This window comes from Corvus hawaiiensis, chromosome 10, assembly GCF_020740725.1.
Source record: "Corvus hawaiiensis isolate bCorHaw1 chromosome 10, bCorHaw1.pri.cur, whole genome shotgun sequence".
Lineage (NCBI taxonomy): Eukaryota > Metazoa > Chordata > Aves > Passeriformes > Corvidae > Corvus > Corvus hawaiiensis.
Genome location: NC_063222.1, coordinates 12,609,060 through 12,629,171, shown reverse-complemented (window position 1 = coordinate 12,629,171; position 20,112 = coordinate 12,609,060). Strand labels below are relative to the sequence as shown.

At 38.6% G+C, this 20,112-nt stretch overlaps 2 protein-coding genes across 13 annotated transcripts in view; one reads left to right on the top strand and one right to left on the bottom strand.

The window, feature by feature from the left end:
• Nucleotides 1-20,112, bottom strand: part of DAW1 (dynein assembly factor with WD repeats 1) — a 249,458-nt gene that overhangs the window by 164,199 nt on the left and 65,147 nt on the right. The gene's annotated exons all lie outside the window — the stretch shown is intronic.
• The window catches only part of LOC125331034 (SPHK1 interactor, AKAP domain containing), a 66,108-nt gene that overhangs the window by 4,885 nt on the left and 41,111 nt on the right, over nucleotides 1-20,112 (top strand). For 5 of the 8 annotated variants that reach the window (XM_048314891.1, XM_048314883.1, XM_048314884.1 and 2 more), the window contains exon 2: nucleotides 14,705-14,807. In XM_048314891.1, the coding sequence (XP_048170848.1) occupies nucleotides 14,705-14,807 (103 nt within the window). Of the gene's footprint in view, nucleotides 1-8,296; nucleotides 8,414-14,704; nucleotides 14,808-20,112 lie in introns of all 8 variants that reach the window. The other 3 variants (XM_048314885.1, XM_048314886.1, XM_048314887.1) reach the window with 1 other exon arrangement.

Here is a 20,112-nt window from a genome sequence, read left to right as displayed (position 1 = left end):
GCAGATGAATTTACCAGATATTATGAGTGGAGCAGCCAGGAAATTTATCTGATAAGTTTCAATATTCACTAACTTCTTCTAATGTTAGTTTGAATGTCAGTGGTGGGAATTCCTGAAATAACATGCTATGCCCTGTTTTCATGGGCAATTACTTTAAGCAGTTCACTAACCTGGCTAACCTGTGTTGTTAAACACAGACAAAATTCTGAGATGCTTTCCTTCGGTGAGGTCAGGGGAGAAAAAAAGTCAGGTAAAACCAGAAGGAACCTAAATTGTGAAAGGTCATAAGTCTGTGCATGAGGAATCTGATCCCTTGAGAAATGGGACTGTAGGTGAAGGGAGGAGAGAGACTTGTAGAAGTATTAAAGAAGTTAACTGTAGAATTTCCATGCTTTGTTTCACTAACCCACTTGCACACTACAGTGACAAAACCATACTGCTTGCATCCAGGCTTGGCACCTCCTCTTCTTCCTTTATTTAACCAATCACGTCTGTTTTGAATTCTTCAATCCTGCCTCCCTAGCCTCCCACATGAATTTCTCACTGTTTTCCTGAAAACATCCACTAATCTCTTCTTTCAGCTCTGGCTCTAATCCTGTGCGTCCCTTCTCCCGTTTGTGACTGCAGTAGTTGCAGTAGTGTCAGTCACACTGATCACAATCTGCCTATGAGTACCAACCGTTCTCCTCCTTCATTCAGTCCTCTCCTTCTCCAGACATATTGCCCCTAGGACAGACTTGAGAAATACTAACAACTATCAGTGATAATTGGAAGCATCCGTATTTTGTTGCTGTGCTGTTCATTCTGTATATGATTTAGGCTATGACCTCCTCCCGGTAATCATTGTAGGCACACTGACTAATTCATCAAGGTTTTGTCATCTCCTTCCTCAGCCCTATGTTAATCACTTTACTCTTTCTTGTTACGTGTGGTTGGTTCAGCTACTACCTGAGAAGGAGGGAGGGAGGCATGGACTCATGGGAACCTTTATCTGCACTGTGGGTAATGAACCCTGGTCACTTCTCATGCAGCTCTCATTGCCTAAACTTGGATGTAAGAACATACTCTAAATTTTAAGCCATGACTGGCACCTGAACAGCCAGAAGTCCCATACGCAGACAGCAGTGTGGTGTGCTAGAGGTGCTGATGAGCAGGAGCAGGCTGAGAGGGAGGCTGAGAGAGCTCCCTCCACTGAGGATACCAGCCTGGGACGGCAGGGATCCCAGTAGTGCTCCCTCCAGGCTCGCTGCTCTGTATTACACTCGCTGCAGCTGCTCTCAGACACAATATTGACTTGTTTCAGTGGGGAAACAGCTTCAACATGAAGGACCATGAATGCAAGCACTGATAGCCATGTGGTTTTGAGCATTTACTCAAAAGTGCAGCAGACAGCCCTAGTTTTTTCTCAGAAGAAGGAAAATTAATTAAACTTCTACATCAAAACAATAGCTTTAATTACCAACTCACTGGATAAAATGCAGCAGCAGCAGCTCCTCTTCTGGTGTGTTGTACAGGCACCTGGCTGTGCTCTCTGGGAAGAAGCAGGAAGGGGAAGCCTGCCTGGCCCTCATGGGAATGAGACTCTTTGAAAAACTTCACATCTCTCAGGATCTGAGTGTCAGAAACTCGTGGGGGTTGTTTCCCAATCTTTTAACAACCTCTTTGCTTATCAGTGGATTCGATAGTGCTTCAGACTGCATGTACAGTACAGCTTCCCTTCCTCCTACTTCACTGAAACAGAGAGAAAAAAACCATACTGCATATTTCTGGTTTTCTTTTAACCAGAACTACAAAATTAGCATGTGCAGGTTAATACTACTATATCTTGGATTTATTTGCTGCCCAGGGCGAGTTTTAGAACTTATTTTTTTAGCCTTGTCAACCTTTGGATTGTTGTCATTAATCTCTTTAGTTTCCCTCAGTAATTTTCTTCACTTCAAGAGTTGCCTGTTTATTATTAAATATCTGGCTACTGCAAGTGCCCATGACACACAACAGGTACGTGGTTTTTATCAAAGTTATGTTTCCTCTTGGTTGTGGCATCACAATTTGTTTTTATCTAATTATTCTTGAGTGCTGTAAGAAAGTTTCATTTGTAAATCTTGATTACATTTAATTTATAGCTGAAAGAAAAAGTTCTTTTCTAAAACTGCTAACACAGAACTTGATTCTGCAATACATATTTCACTGCTAGTGAAATTCAGAACTGGTCAGCAAGTCCTGTATAACCCTAAGTAGTCACTTTTAAGACTGGAACTGTCCTGAGCTGGCTGCATGCACTTGCAATAACTATCTTCCAGGTATTATGGGAGCTTTCTGTTTTCTGGAAAAGTTTTGATCTTTTACATGAATTGCTGAAAAACTGAAATTCATTGAATGAATACATTGTTGTGGTGTAGTTAAAACTTCTTAAACAGAAAGATGCACAGAATTCCATAGGACTTGTATTTTCTTTCAGCAGTGAAAAACTTCGGTGGTCCTCATGCAGTCCCTGTGAGATTGTGTAGTTATCAGAATTTCATATACAGGCATTCCATCTGCAGTGGAGCTGTTCATTACATGCAGTGGCTCTTCAGAATATTAAAGGGAGAAAGAAAGGGTGTCTGTTTTCAGAACTGTGTTTAAATTAGGTCCCAATCTGTTTCCCCTAAGACTCATTTATAACCATCTATGCTATTTCAATTTGAAAAGGAAAGAGATCAAATCAGCAGGGTAGCGTTTCAACAACATACTTTTAGATTGTTCCTCTTCTATGTTGTCAGGGCAGTGTCCTCCTTCTCAGTGAAAAATGTGTATTACCATTGTAGACATATAATAAAAACGAACAGATCATTTATTTTTAAAAGGAAAAGATTTGCGTGCTGTGGTGTTGAAATGAAAACCCGTTATCCTCACATAAACTCTGGAATAAGACCTTCCCCTCAACTGGAAGAAAAAAAAAATTGCTTCTTGCATATGTAAAAATACAGAAGTAATAGCGCAGCTATTAGGGAGCTTTGTTAAATGACCACATTGTATCTGCCAAGACCTTAAAGCCTAAACATAATACGTGCCATAAATTCAGTGAAATCCAATGGTCACATTATCCACAATCCCAAAGGTAGCAGACATGACCTGTATCACTGTTTGTATGATATGATTTAAATGCTAGTATAGCTACCAAACACAGAGTTTTGGTACTTTTACAAGTATACCCATACTTCTCAGATTTTGGAAATCTGTGCATTATGGAACAGTGCATCTGACTATAAGAGAGAGGTGTCTTTTGGTACTAGCAGCAGCAGCAGATTTTTATTTCATACAAGAAAAATTAATTCATAGGTAAGTACATATTTGTTGAGTGCAACAGGTGATTTTCTGATTCAGAGGGCAAGGCTTTTAAGGCATCACATATTAGAAAAATAATTAATTACTGAAAAAAATTGTGACAGGCCATAAACAAGTAATATAAATACAAATACTAGTCCAACTCCAATAATGAAACAAAGAGGCAGTAGGGCCAGATTTACTTTGCATGGATTGCTTTTGGATACACAGAACCAGACTTCTGTATTAACTGTGTTTTTCTGTAGCTGCAGTTGTTACAGTGACCCCCACTAATGAAACAATAGTAATTTAGTGAAACCTGGATTTAAGTGCATACTTCTTTTTTTGTTCCTCTGAATTGAAAGAGCTTAGACTTTGTCATGTTGATCAGAGTAAAATTTAAACACACCCAAAGACATGAAACAAGAGGCAACCTCTACTCTTAATGAAATTAATAGGCAGAGCTGGTTTATATTTTTTTTCATTAGGTGTAAGTGTAGAATACTCATTTGGCAAGTACTCACAGAATCACGCTGCAGGCAGTGATAAGGTTGTCTGAGAGCTTAACCTGAGCTCAGTCAGTGGTGCAGATGGTCCTGCTGGAGCTTGTGCATCCCAGTGAGAACAAGTTAACCATGTCAAGCCCAGGTATCACAGCAGTTTCATACTTCATCTGAAGTTCATTGCAAAGCAGTGGCAGTTTATCTACGTCATGCCACCCAGGAAAACAATCAGATTCATTAAATTAATAGCACATTGACCTGATTCACTCTTAGAACTCTCAGAGATCACGTCCCATGTTCATTATATAGAGTATGAAAGGCTGTAGATTTTAGGGGGTAGAAAGAAGCATTCATCTTGCCAAAAAAGCTCAATCATAGTTTCTTGGACTGAAATCTCACACTTTTTTAAAGCTGGTATAAGTGAGGAAAAAGTTGTGAATGTTGCCTTCACCTACCACTCAATCCTGTTAATCACATTATAGTCTCTGGAAAAAAAAGTTTCAGAAATTGAAGCAAGTTAAACCAATGACGGTGTTTGCAATATCTTGACAGAATTGCACAAAAGCATGTTCTTCCAGTTTGGTGAAATTTAGAAATATATCCTCTGAGAGAAGGCACAACCACCCCTCCTGCCACCAGGTTCGGGGAAAAAAAAAACCAATTTTCCTCGAAGGAAAGTGAAAGAGATAAAAACTATTTATTTAACAAACACACAGGAAAAGGATAATAATGCTAAATAATAATATTTTGCTATGGAGAAAAACAACCTGGGAAAGTGTTAGAGTCCTCCCTTTGGTCTCCTCGGAGCTGGGGCTTGGCCCAGGGCCAGGCCCTCTGTGCTCGGTGGAAAGTCCTCCTGATGTGCTCTGATATCGAAGCAGTCCAGCAGAAAAGGGAGAAAATCCAAAATTCCAGGAAAGGAAAAAAAAGTCCAACTCTCAGTCTCTCTCTGGAGAAAAAGAAACTGAACAACTGGCCAAAAGCTGACAGGAAATCAGCAAGCTGGGTGCTTCCTCGCTTCCCCGCTGCAGTTGGAAAAAAAAAAAAAAGGTATCTCTGTATGACCTTGAACAAGCTGCAAACCGCTTTGAAGAAATTTTTCCCAGTTTTTCCTTCCACCACTCAGGCTCAGTTTGGAGGCATAGGAAGGCACGGAATTAATTCCTGGGCATAGGCAGCAATATGGGATACACATCATAAAGTCACCCCAAGACACGTTTTATCATACTAAGAGCCAAGTTGATTAGAGGCAGCTTCATTTTGTTCACACCTCTGCCAACGTTATCATACTTTTTAAAAAAACCCCATGCATTTAAGCAAATGAGTTTTGAGATTTTGTTTTCTGTCTTATCACAGATCGTATTAATTAACATAAACACAGCATCAAAATTGATAAGATTTGTGTTTCTTTTGGATATTAGTAGCAAATCAGAATCGTTCAAGAATATTTCAAGAATGTAAAATATGTTAAAATAAGATTTGTTGTGAATAAGCAATGACAGAATGTATTCTCTGGCATTAAAATAAGCAGAATGTACCCTGACATTTTAACTAGATAGTTTATGAATGTAACTGCAGGTGGTCATAGAAACAATACCGGATTAAAGAGAATAGGACATTTCTGTGACTATTTCAGATGAAAACACTTTTTTTTTAGACTATTGTTTTACTTTTCTAGTATCATTAGTCAAGGTAAAAACATACTGCTTTCTGAACTCTATTATAATCCTAAACAATGTTTTGGAAGGTTTAGCAGGAATCTAAATCAACTTGACTTTCTTTCAAATCAAAAGGGCTGGGAAACAGAATGGAGTTGAAGAAATATATACGTTTACTAGAAATAATACATTTCCTGGATAGGTACTTTTGAAATTACTTTAGATACCATTAAGGTAAAATATTTACCATAATCAAATTGAGTTTTGTAGGGACCTATATCATAGTGTCATTTTGACCAAATATTTTTTTAATGTATAGATATGTCAGTATAGCTGCCTGACCAAAGAAACAAATTACAATAGGCTGCAAATTGCCTTCATTTTACAGCTGTAGAAATGATGTTACATTTGGGAAGTGTTATTATTGAGAGCAGAGGAAGAAGAGCAGACTCTCCTTGGAAGAATATCAACCAAATCTCCTGGCATTGCTCACAGCAGCAAAGTCTTTGTTCTCCTGTGGTTGAATAGAAGAGATGAATTTGAGCATTTGGGCTCAAAACACCTGCTTAAATCTGTTCTGCCAAACAGGAGATCAAAATGTCTTTGGTGGCCTCCAAAAATACCTGCAAGCCACCATTGTGTTGAGGGTGAAGCTAATCTGACTTTTTCACTTGAAGCACTCCCTCCTTCATGACTAAGAACATCCACACAGACTAACCTGGTTATTTACTGGTAGGAGGGATCGTTCTGAAGTGTCACTGTCCCTGTGTTGTAAAAGGCATGGCATAACACTGGTTCAGCTAGTGCATGCCTTACAGATTCCTGATAACCTCACCATATTTTTCTCCCTCTACTCTGTTTGACTTAGATCTCAGAAATGCTCCCCCTGCCCCCTTCCCCAAAAAAAAGAAAGAAAAAAAAATGAAAAGTTGTCATGCTATGCTGATTAGTTCTGTGGCTTACTGGTGGCTGGAGATTATTCAGGCATTTGAAATAAGTACTTTGTTATAATTTCCTGTAGTATTCAGAGACATTAACATCTGTGATATGAAAAGGTGCATCTTCAGCAATGCTACGTTGAAGCTCTCATGATTTGTAATAAAGAACACTGTACAGTGTGATACTATGGCCACTTGGCTTGTCATACATATACTTTTCTCTTTCCAAGACCCCAACCTGTTCCATAATTCAAGTTCTCTGTTGAAAAATCTGGTTTTCCAGGATCAGTAGTCCCTTTTCATTAACAGCTTTGCCCTTTACCTTTTTTAAAGTAGCTGAAAGTGATTCTGCAACAGTGGGAAATTCCCAAGCTTCTACCTTAAATATCTGTATTTAGGTTCAGACAGGTCACCCCTTTCTTAATCTCGTAATTCCAAAGACAGATTTATAATTTCTGTGGAGAGCTGGTACAAAGAATTTCGGAAAGTCTGCAGAACATTAGAAGAATGCCTTTCAAAAGATGAAAGTGATGTTCAGCTTCTGATCACGCACATCATCCTGACTACCTACCACATTTCGATTACGCTTGTACAGTCTATTTGATTTGTAATCAATCTAAAAAGGAAAACACACGAACAGCTACCAAGTTTTGATTAGCTACACGCATTTTCTATTCAAATAAAATCATGACATATGCATTTACTTGTAAGTTATGAACATCTTTGTCACATTACTCTTCCCTTCAGAAATAGTCAATATCTGTCTTGAATACAATCACTGAAAAGCTTTTATAAATTAAATTTGAGATCTTTAAAGGGGTAGCCTTTAAAAAAGGTTGTCAGATAGTGAAATGCTTCATTGCATGTGCTGTGCTTTGTGGCTTGTTTTGTCAGTATCTGACTGTTGTTGCTCTGATGCTCTGAATGAGAATCACATTTGTTGATGACAAAAGCTGGTTGAGAAGCTTGACTGTGATGTGTGGCTATATCATATAAATAGGATGCCAAAAATACTTAATGAATGAGTTAAGGCAAGATTTACATATGCCACATCAAAACACTGGTGTCTTCCTATGTCGTGTTGCACTGGTTGTCCTGAAATGCCCAGCTAGCAGTTTGTGCCCAGCAAAAGGATGAGAGGAGCAGGCAGTGAACACAAGTTGTTTGTTAGATACAAGAAACATATAAAACAGACTGAAAAATTACCCAGTGGTTTATGGCATGAAAGCCTAATTTGCAACGTCTTTGATTTCATCTTGAAAAGTGCTGACAATTTCCATTTCTAGTTGAAATCTGTGGGAGCTGCTTGCATGTTTGTTATGTATTTAATTTGGACCAAATTTCACCAGTTCCCAGCTGTGTCACAACGTTTTTTCCATTCTTTTTAAAGGAGGATCAGATAACATCATACGTTTGGACTGTTACACTGTACTGCACTAACAACATAATCTATAGTAAGAATAGGCATTGCCATCAAAAATGCAGTAATAATATAAATTTCTTAATAAATGCACAGTCATGAACATTTTTGCTAGAGTGGAAAAACAATTATTTCCTCGTTTGTCCTCATTTCCATAGCACGGGGACCAGTACTATTGTACAGTAGACCTACATATGGTAAATGAATAAGGAATTTTTTGTGGGACATCTTTTTAAGAATATTTCAGACTTTATATTGTTTTTTGCTAACTTAGTAGGCTTAAATAGTAGCAAGCCTATTGCTTTGCTGTAGAGAATATGAAACTGCCTTATTCTGATGCTTCTGTAATACCTGTGCCTGTATCTCTCTAAAATCATCTTCCTCGTCAGCACTGCTCACTTAAGTTATATGTATACAGACTAAATGCTCGAAGAATCCCTCCTTTAACAAGATTTCTTATCTTTCCTGCAGTCAAACCCTCAACAGAGCCTTAGTTTCCCACTGGCTGGCACTCCAGACCTGAACACAGACTCCTTGCTCTTGGGGCAGAAAAGCAGTCTGAGTTGTCTTTCAGTCCATCTCCATAAGGTAAAGTCCTTTGGCCTTCCCTGAATTTAAGGGTCTGTTCCTTAATCTTTCCTGAGTTCAGTCATTCTTCTTCATCAGACCTTGCCTGGTTCCTAGCTGTTGATCCAGGGCATCTTTTCATACCTTCTAAAACACCCTCCACCTTAGGAACTCTGCAGAATTCCTATTACCTGTTACCTGGGAATTGTTGTAGGCATTGCCCACCAGAAGAGATCTCACCATTCCTCTTGTGCTTTTCTGTAGTCTCCTCTGACTAAGGTCCAAGCCTGTTCTTTCTAGAAGGTTTTCGTAGTAAGTAGCCATTCTACCAGCATAACAAAGGTCCATCTAGAATCATCCTAAAGCCATGTCAAACCCATGGATAGGTGGGAAAAAGGCAGGATGCCTATCAGCTGTGTGCAAGAGCCAGTTTATATTGGGTTGACTCTCTGTCAGTAAATTACTGAAATACAGTTAATCATCAAAACCCACCAGCCCAATCATCTGTCATTTAGCTCCTGATTATCAACTCTTTGATTTGTTTGTCAGCTCTCTGAACTGAATATATCCTGCCATAGCTATTGAATGTGGAGGAGTTCATCAGACTTGTACATAAAGCCTTGTGATTTTACCCTGAGTAATTCAATCAGTAAATGAAGGAAGGAATATTTCTAAGCAGATCATAAAAAATGTAGTTAGTTTTTTTTACATTTATTCTTCAGTAAAACTTGTCCGTTCTTTTATAATATTTTAAAAACACGATGTGAAAGAAGGTTGATGATTGCTACTGCTTACAGAGACTTCTGGATTTATTTACTGGTTTAATTTGGAGCAGAATTTGGTCATTCAGGGCTCTTTGGGCATTGTGAAGTATACCCCAGAATGGGTTGTCTTTTCTCTGCTTCTGTTTTTCATCAGCACGTAGCTAAAGACCTGGTCTTTTGGCAGCTGTATCAGTGACAAAAATGAAACGTAAATCAAGAGTACCCAATAGATACTGTGAAATGAGCAATCTGAATAGAAAGCCTTTAAACTTCTAGTCTTTTTGGTGTGCTGATCTGAAAACCCCATTCTGTACCTGTTAAACTGCATAGACAATGAAGGGAAATATTCAGTATTTTAGTTTCCAGTGAAGCCAATAACAGCCATGGGAGACTGAAAAAAGTCTATGAATACCTTACAAGATGAGGTCCTGATATTGCTAGTGATTATATTCTGCACATGGGTTCCAAATCCATAACAAAATCAGAAAGACATTTGTTTGAGGTATTTATAGAGCGTCTGTTTGCCTAACCATCTGTGCTCTGATTGAAGTATACACATGGTCCAGACTGAATAAAAACCATTTATATGGATTGGAATAGTAACTTTGACACTGTTACGTCTAAAGATTTTGCTCCTAGTTACTTTGCTGACCTGTTTACTTGCAAAGGCAAATTTTAAAACTGTAAAATCTGAAAGGTAGCATGAGGAAAGAGTATGACTAGTCTGTCCACTTCAAAAAGGCTTTGAAGTTAAGACATGCTGTTTGAACATTGCATGCCTTTCAAAACTGCTTCTTGCTTAGGGTATGGATTAAGCTGGCTGCCTTCCTCAGTTGCTGAGTAGCTTTTGGGTTTATTTGTGAGGGTAAAAGTAGGAAGATGCTAAGGTATTTTGCTCTGCTTTCACTTCTCCCATATTTCTATTTCAAAATGAGAGTCATCCCTTTTTTGTTGTTCATGATGTTCACTACAAATATTAGCAGAACACAAGAAATGTAGCTCACTATAGCTTGGCATTATTTGCACTGAGAAACCTCACTGCGTTTATTCACTTTGCTTCCTTCAAGATTATTTTTTTCATGGATCAGTATGTTTTATGTTAAAAATGCCAAGATTAGGAGTCATAATGAAAAGAGGAAAAGCAGCAGGCTGTAATATGATTAATTAAAAAAAACCATATGTAATGGTCACTTATCATTTATTGAGATTGCTCCTTAGGAATGATTATTGAACAGCAAGTTTTGGGAAGCTGGTTATACTTGTTCAAGATGGTAGGAAATTGAAGTTTCTGGTATTGTTTCACAAGATTAATTTTCTTTAGTGATAACCTGGGGAATTCTTTAAATTACCTCATCTTAGTTGATGTAGCACCATCTGCCACATCTGCAAAGAAGATAATTATTTTCAGGAGCATCTGTGGGTTTTTTGATTAAGTCTTGAGTCATCGAGGTCAGTATTTTTGAATTATTCAACATAGGAAAGATGAAGCAATTGGTTTGCATTTTGGACAGTAATATATGATGTGTTATTATTATAGTTAGTGACATAAACCTCATAGCTATTTACTACAATCCTCTAATTTCCAGGAAATTTGTTTTTATTCTTTGTGAGTGCATATAGCTTGTAGGAAAAAAATTACCAGTTACAATTCATGAATCATTAAGACAGCACCTGGTGGCAAATGAGTGTGGAGACTTCTCTGTTAATAGAAATACTAAAGTGAAAATGGTGCTCTTAACACCAAATTGTAGGTCCAGGTTCCCAAATTCAGTTTCAAAAGCTGAATTATAGATTAGGATCTTTCACACCAAAAGAAAACTCCCAAAATGAATCATCCCTTAACAGAGATTGCTTGCTATGCCTGTGGCTTTCTGTGATACCTCCAAGTCAGATGAGTACATCTAATTCAGATCAGCATTCTCCATCACATACTAAGAAAGGGAGCCAAGCAAACTTGAGAACTGAGACCTGAAAACTTCAACAGCTTTCTTTATCTTGTAGTGAAAGGGCTCCAATCTGTGCCAGATGTCTTGAAAGTCCAGCACTTTGTGTAAGCTCTTAATGTGAAGTAACGAGCATAGTACATGAATGCAGAGCTATCACTTGATGATGAGCTGGCTACATTTCTGCAAGAGTTTCTTTCAGCTTCCTGCTATTGAGGAACTAATGAGAACCGGAAGCTTCTCAAAGACTGAATAGTTTTTCCCTGGAGTGACAATGAAAAATAGGTTTATATTACTGCTTTTGCTACAGAGTGAGGGTGGCAGAGCTGTATTGCCTGAGGAGGGTCTCTTAAGAAAACACCTATTGAAAATGAAAGCTTAGAAAGGGCGCCCATGGGATAAAGAATAGAAAAAACTTTGCCCTGAGAGTTGAGATAGTTGAAAAAGAGATGATTAAGTCCAAATCCGTGTTCTGTGTTGGAAGAAAGACCTGTACCCCTGAAGGTATCTGTGCAGGACCTCATACACTGCACCTCACTGAGTTATAGAAGACTCGCATTTGTGGTGTTGGATTCCTAGCCTGAAGAAGCACAGCTGATTGCTTGTTTTCCCATCAGCTGGCATGCACTGCTACAAATCTCCTTTGTGTGACACCTAGAGGGGTTCATGTACCTGACTGACCAGCAAGAGTGGCCAGGGGGGTTTCTCTGTGCTTCTTTTAGAAATTGTGTACCCATGAACTCAATAAGGAAAAGGCTGTGGAGTCTGAAACTGAATGTAGCTCTCCTATTTTAACACTTCTTTGTTAAAATTTTTCTGCTTTTCAGTGACTGAACCCTGACTGGTTGAAGCTGTTTGCAAGCGGTGGGAGCCCAGAGTTCCTGTCCCTGGCACAATTCAGGAGTTGAACTGCAGTGCAGCAGGAGAATAGGGGTTCTGCTCTGCAGTTACAGAACAGGAAATGTAAACCTAAGACTAAAAAGCTCTGAAGTGTTAGAGATACTTGTAAATGCATTGTCCCTTGTCCTGTGAAACACAGTTGCTGATTTTTACTGTGCTTCAAGTAATCAGCTGGATGTGAAATACAACTCTGAGGACTGGGATAGGTGACAAGAGGATTTAGGTTTACCAAATTTTGGGAACACCAAAGGCAGTTGGGTTTCCTCTCTGCACTTCAGTCTAAGTGGGAGCCTTGTCTCATTTAAAACATTTAATGGCATTCTACATTTCTTTCAGTCATCATGTACTTTTAACAAGGTTTTTTATATTTACAAATGAAAAGTAGGCTTATTTTGAAAAGAACACAGATTTTAAAGGATTAAGAAGCTTTTACAGATCATTTCACTTTCCGCATGACTTGGAGGAGAGCTTTACTTCTGTATGGGACATGTCATGTGCTACCCCTTGCTGAAATACTGTCCAGAGATAGCACAGGTTTGTTGATACTCCAGAATGTCACTCTTTAACTACATTTTCCAGCTATGCTTCAATGTGCTATTCTACTTGTACTGTTTAATTAAGTTCCAAAGGAGGCCTTCAGGTAGCCAACTTGTTATTTTTGTTGCTGTTAAACTCAGCAACACTTGCACTGAAGTTCAGTTCCCTGCCCACAGTGGAGCTGAGAGCAAATAGTCATTAGCAGCCCATCCGCTCCTTGTAGGGTGAAGCAGTGGCAGAGCCACTCGGTCTTCCTCTCAGTGAAGAGCAGGAGAAAACAACAGGCCTTGTACTTCAACCTGCAGGTCAGCCTTGATCTGTAATTTTCTATTAGATGGCAGAAGTAATGCATCTTATAAAAAGAGGCAGTGCACAGCTTCTGTGGGGAGTAGTGGGCTTTACTTTGTACAGAGGCTGCATCTCAATACGGACTTACCAAGGAGGATACTTATGTAAGATTTGACCATCTGAATATGAGGTTCCTACTTTAAATGAAGATAGAAAGCCAGAATTGACTTCATGTGTTTAATTTCCCTCATTCTGTTAAAGAACGTGGTATAAGGCCTACAAAATGCTAACTTGCTTTGGGAAATGCCTGAGAAGTTACTGCCCAGAAATGTTACTGTGTATCTATATCATCTGAGCAGGGATGCAGAATTTTGTACACAGGCAAAAGTCTTTTTTCTAAGTACAAATGATGCTGATATCTTCCAGAGTATTACATACTTTTCAAGTGAAGTCAGTTAACCCTCTGGTCTCGCTTGTGCATCTGTATTCAATCATCCCACGTGATTCATGATGCTTCCCCCCAGCTAGCAATTAGTAAGTGCTAAATTAGTTTTGTAGTTTTTATTCACTCTTCTAATTCTGGCACATCTAGATACTTTTTAAAAATTATTATGGAATAGCACCACACACATCAGCAGAATTCTCTTTGACAAAGTTTTTTACCAGTGGGAATGCATATATTCATAGCTAGTCCTAAGCAGCATCAAGTGAAATGTGCATGCATGAATCTTTGAGGAAAAGGTAGCCTTAGTCATGCCTGACTGTGGATTTTGGGGAAAAAAAGTGAAAGTGGCCTCCTCTTAACATACTGATATATGTTCCAGTAAAGGTGACTGAGGAAAATGCATTTTAGGTTTGAGCATAGCGGGAAGTTGCACATGGTCTGTTACCCCATTGGAACCGATGAGAGATTATTACTCCAACCATGGTAACCTGGTCACTCTTTACGGGCCATCACAACATGTTCCACATATTCTCATAGGTGACTTGCAATAATTAAAAGCACTCTGGAGACCCAATCTGAGAAGCAGAACATAATCATGTAGGATGCTTTTTCCCAGTATATTTCTGGATAAATAGTCCTTTAGCATGTGTGGCCTTTAACTGTGATCATGTCATGACCAGAAGGAGAAGCTTCATTAATCTTGGACCAATGTGATTATTATACAATGGAAGATCTTAGAAGACTGGCCTGAACTATTCCAAAAGAAAAGTATGAGGGTTGGGTCTTGCCGTTTGTGCAAATAATTTGGCTGGGGGAACTTGTTTTTATGGTTTTGTACTTCACATCTGCACAGTGCCAAAGTAAACATACTTGTTGTGTACCACTCACAAAAGAGAATATCTGCACGACTTACCTTTGCTCCAAATCCAAAGTGTATCGAGCTATTCCATCTGGATTACAGAATAGAATACTACCTCTTCTGCTGTGTTTTTTACTTTTCAGTCACTACCCCTTTACTACCATCCTGGCAGGTAAAAACACAGCAAATATTTCTGTTGTTTACCAAGCTGAATGAATGCAGCAAATATTTCATTTGCTGCTCCAAGCTGCCTGCTTATGAAAACAAGCTAGTACCACTTTTTACAGTGGCATTCAGGACAGACAAGTCTGTTTATAGGCAGTTTATGCTTTCCTCTCATGTTCAAAAGACATCAGTCTGCTATTTCATATCTAAAGTGTTTAGCTCAGGACAGTCTTCCAAAAAGGGAAAATTAGCAATAAATGGACTGGTAACATCAGCAAGGAGGGTATAGACAGCTTCTTGTGTTCTGAGTTACATCTCTCTACTGACCTGTGTTTTGGTATTACTTGAGTTATTTATGTAGCTGAGTCACTGGAAAGGTTTTTGGGGGCTTGTTTCTTTTTTGTTCTTCAGCAACTTTGAATCTCCACTGATGCATGAAGTCCCAGAGCACCAAGGCAGCAGCACAGAAAGTTCTGCAAGCAGTTTGGGAAGCTCTGTCACAGCATGTAAGAAGGTAACTTTTAAGTTGATGTTATATTCAAAGTCCAATATATATATAGCTTTGCTTTTTAGCTTTCAGCTTTAGTGAGCAATACAAAATTTAAGTGATACTTAGAAAAAGTTTGATACAGAAAAATAACTTAGTAGGGCTGTTATAGTATATTGCAATTTTTGTCCGCCTGGTCTATACTTGTCTGGTCCCAAAATACGTTATACATATATGGGAGATAAACTCCCATTGAACATTTCTAATTTACCTCATTATCTGATATTTCATTATATGAAATAAAAGCAGTGCATAACAGGAATACCTTCAGGACTGCTCTTCAATAAATGGCAAGTTTCTGAGACCCAGACAGAGCTTTGCTTTTCTCAGGTCAGTACAATGGAGGGTCCTTCATGAAAAAACTTTGACTGGAATGGTTTTTACAACAGGAGGTGATATAGACTGCTGTTACTGTTTCCTAAAACTAGGTTTATATGTACTAATTTAATTTAGGGCATGTGGGGGAAAAAAGGTGACGCCTGTGTGTATGTATGTTCATTAGGAGGGATCGGATGTCATTTTGTGCTTGTAGCTAATTTCAGTACAACTGATAATACAAAGGTGAAGACCTTTTATTCCTCCTGCCTAGGACCTTGTTATGGCAGTACAGTCTGAGGGAAGGGGGCACTACCAGAGACTATTGAGGAAGACTGGCTGCCTTTCACCTCTCACTTTGCAATAAACCTCAGAGCTCTACTGTCTCCCACAGGCATAATTCTAGAGCTGAAAAATGCTACAGCATTTGTTTTAAACCTTCACATTTCATTCAGTCTTCCCATAATTCTGACTTTTAATAATATTTTCCATTTGGGTTTGAATTTTTTTGTTTGTTAGATTTACGTAAGAGGAGAGAAGGATAAAACATGTAGACGCTAAAGATTTATTTTCCTTATCCTGAAAACCACACACAGAAATTTTGTTAGATATAATATCATTGATGTAAAAATAGAACTCGATAAGACAGATGTGTGTGCTGGGACTAGGCTTCTCCTTCTCACCCCAACATGGCTAAAAGATAAAGTGTCAATATTTCATTTGGTCAAAGGGTTCATTTGCAAGATAACACTTGATTTTTAAAAATGCTGCTGACTGTAATTGGAATCCTCATACAGACAGAAAATCTACTGTGTGGGAAAACATCTTAAATTTTCATTTAATCTCAGAGTAGTTGACGTAAGAGTGAAGGACAGTGGCACAGCACTAAGTGCCACCACTGCCTTTACAAGTGCTCCTGCTTGCTCATGATCAGAAGCATCACTCCCTAATTTTAAAGGGTAGCCTGTATGGTTGAGAGCTGCTTCACCTGTCCTATCCCATATATTTGAGCTGTTCATTGTAACATGGGTCGGTTTTGTGATTGTCAGCACACTAAAAGAAGTTACTCACTTCTGACAACACTTCTGAAAAACAGCAGGATTTTTTGGGCTTCTTTACACCATTGTCAGAGAAAGTGTTTACCTTTTGTGTGTGTGTGTGGAAAAGAATGAAGAATTCTCTTCTAAGCCTCTGTTAGGTGATTTTTAAGTTAGATTGCAATTGGTGGTGGAGTGAAATGCTGTGGGTTTCTGCTGCAAGGGAACAGTTTAAACAGTTGACTTGCAGGTTTGAGTAGTTATATTTGGCGTGAATGGCTCCTGTCAGGAACCATATGAGTTGTAGCCTGTTACTACACAGACCAACCTAAACGAATGCAGAAGATGTAGCCCTGGATATCTTATTTTATTCTATATGTCCCACTTTCCTATCTTTTTTTGAAGAGTGGTAATTAACCAAAGCAATTAAGATGTTCAGTCACGAAGACGCAGATGTTTCGTTTGTGGAGCAGAGCCTTTTTAATGCTGTCTCGGTTATAGATATTTGCTGTATTTTAATGTCTTGTGATCTAAATCAGGGAGCAGGAAGCTGTTACACTAAACTCATACACAGTATTTTCCTCTGGGAAAGAGTGACTTTTCTAATCCACACTCTGCTAGAGGCTGATTTAGTTCATTGATTCACAACACACTGAGTAATGCTGATGGCTGAGTCTCTAGATGAGAGTGGAAAACTTTTTTTGGAACCATGAATTACTGCTGATTTCACATTTAGTGCATGATGCAGATTCATCCTGAATTATCTTCTGAGTGTGATGATCCTGCTCCAAACCAGATATGCAGCAGTATAGTGTGTGCAGCTGTCACATGAGTATGGTCAATGAATCAAGTTCTGCTTTCAGTTGCTTTTCAGTTTTCAGCTGATAGCAAAAATCCTAATGATTTGTCAGTGGGACTGGCCCTGCACTTGTCTTAATTAAATAAGAATGAAGAGAAGTACAAGACAGGAGGAAGAAATTTTAGCAAATGATACTGTTTGCCTTAAAAGTGCAGGGCTGCAGACTGACAGCTGAAAGAGAAGAGGGTTAGTTTTATTGTCATTTGGTACAGATCGCCGTAGTATATTTTGAAAAAATGCTTAAATGCAAGAATGGCAATGGGAATATGCTGGTAGAGATACAGATCCGAAGAATACCAGTTCTCACATTGCTTATGATTAATTAACTAGCTATTTTAATTTAGATCAACTCCTTCAAGCTTATACACTTTTGATCATTGCAGTCATATATTATTTTGCTATAAGGATTTCAGTGTATTCCTTTAAAAGTATGAATATCCCATTAAGTTTTCATGCATATGCAAACTCTCACTATCTAAACACATGATACTATTTAACAGGAAGAATTGCCTTACAATAGCAAGAGGCTATAAGAAATACTCCATTACTCTTACCATATGTGTGTCTTTGACCACAGTAATACTGCCTGTTACCAAAAAAATATGCCCAAAAGTTCACATGGCTTCTACAGATACATTTTTGCACAGCAGATGTGTGTAACCCAACCTGTGATCAGCATTGCAGGGTGGCCCAAATTCTCCTTCCTCCACAGAAGTACTAATGGGAGAGCTCTGAGCAATATGATGTCTATAATGGAGCTAATGCAAGAACTTTTGTTTCATGAGATGGAGTTTAAACTGATCCAAAGTTTACCCCTCACTCCAGCCATCACTGCCTCAAATGTCACCTCCATCTCCTGAGCACCACTCAGACCTGTGTAAAACCAGATGATGTGCAAGGAGGCCTCTGGCACATGTTCCTGCATTCCCCCATTCCCACAGCACTTTCTTTTTGGAGTAATTTCTGGAGCCTTTCCAGATGACTTTGAGGAAAGCTCTGTTCCTTAGATTGCAGACCTCTGCCAGCTTCTGCTGTGTGGACTCCAGTATATCTGATTTTGTTTTTCTCACCTGTTTTTTCAAATCCAAATTGCTGTAAATTATTCCCCCCAACCTCCAGTATTAGAAATGCTATGCATATTCACCCTTCTTCACGTTTCTGGATACATTCTCAAGTGTGTGTGCAGAACTACTTAGGCCCAGATAAAACGTAATCCTACTAATGTTGTTCATCTGCTTGAGGTTACTTAAAAATCACATGCTGTCCAAAACTTCCATGTAATAATTTCTACCCTTGACTTCAAAGTCTACTATGAAAAGCTGCATACAAAAAATTAAATGCAATATAAAGCCTTGGAACTCAAAAACCAGCCTGGAGTGACTCAGGCTTGGCAACCATGACCTGAGCTGACCAAAACATTTTTTCAGGAGAGTTATTTCTTCTGCTGCTGCTTTACTAGTATTTCCTTCCTGATAAAAACATCCTCTGAAAGAAAGATAAAGCTACCAAGGGTCATTTAACATCCCACAGGAGACAAAGCAGTAGAAGTGTGGACTGCCCAGCTCATTTCATGGGTTTGTCATGTACAATATAGATCTGCTGTGATCGAGCTGTTCTGAAATGCACACCAAGTTCTTCTGATACAAAGACAAGCAGCACCAAGGGTATCTGCAGCTTGTTTCTACATGATAAATTTCTGTCTATCACAGTTTCTCAGAAACTGTCTGAGTTTTGGGAGAGAAAGATCTAAAGTGATTAAAGCTGAAGACAAACTCACTGTGATTTTAAGGAAATGGAACAAGATTGCTTGTTACAGCAAAAGCTGTTTGAGATAAAGAGAACTGTTTCCTGTGTGTGCAAAATTATGTTTTAACAGGTAATTAGAACTTCAACCTTTAAGGATGAGAATATCTAGAATCAGATTAAGTCTTAAATCTCATATATATATATATGTGTGTATGTGTGTGTTTTTATATATATTCAATTCTGTATGTCTTCATAAAGCCTCAGAGGATGTTAGTTTTTCAGAAAGAGGAAAAGAAAGCCCAATTCTAGATTTTACCATCCAGTTCATAATGCTTAAAGATTTCCTTAACAAAAACCAAACCCACACAACAGTTTATTACACTAACAGGAAATTGTTTCTTTGGGATGTGGAGTATATTATTTTCCCCATCTAGTCTCAGAGTTAGTTATGATGGCAGGAATCTTTTTGCACTGAGACGGAAGGCTATAACATTTATTGAGTTCAGAGTCATTGCACTGGTAAACAAGATTAGCTAGCAGCCCCCAAGAAGAGGCTGGTGTTCATGAGAAGCATTCATGAGCCTTTGGCATACTAAGAACAAAGTCTTTGGGCACAATACTTCCTCTGAGTATTTTGTGAACCATAAATTTGTATTCTAAAGCTCTTTGGAAGAAAACCCCTAGCAGGGCTGTTGTATTGAGAAACAACAACAAAGGTGGAAAGTCCCTGTGGAGGGCACCAAAAAAAGGGCACTGAAGCAGGCCAAGCTCAGGGGCTTGTTCCCTACTACCTCCTCATCCCTCTGCTGCTGACTTTTATTCAGAAATCAATGTAAGTATGATACAGGGAGTGAAATATTAACTGTGTAAGTGACTTTTTACCAGAAATATAAAAATTACAGTGGGTGTTAGTCTGTGGGTGGTAATAAGCTTGCTTCTGGGTGCTCCCAAGTGTTAGAAAACTGTGTCACCTGGCCAGATCAGCTTTCTACGGTCATTAATCTTCCCTGAGAAGTGAGAAGGCCTCAAAAGTTATTCTCACTTCTCTTCCTAAGGAAGGGATCTAGGCTTAGAGATCAAGTGTCGTTGAAGTAGGACAAATATGTGTCAATACAAAACATGCAGTCAGGTGAAGGAAAGTACTGTAGATAGATTTTTCCCCCCCCAGGTATAGCAACAAATTTATATTTTTAAATATCATTATTAAAATAAAAGTCTAAAAACTAGAGTACAGTCTATTTCCATGTAATACAAGACTTGCAGGAAGTACAAGTAAAATATACATTTGTTTTACAAACATACTTCTTAACATTGC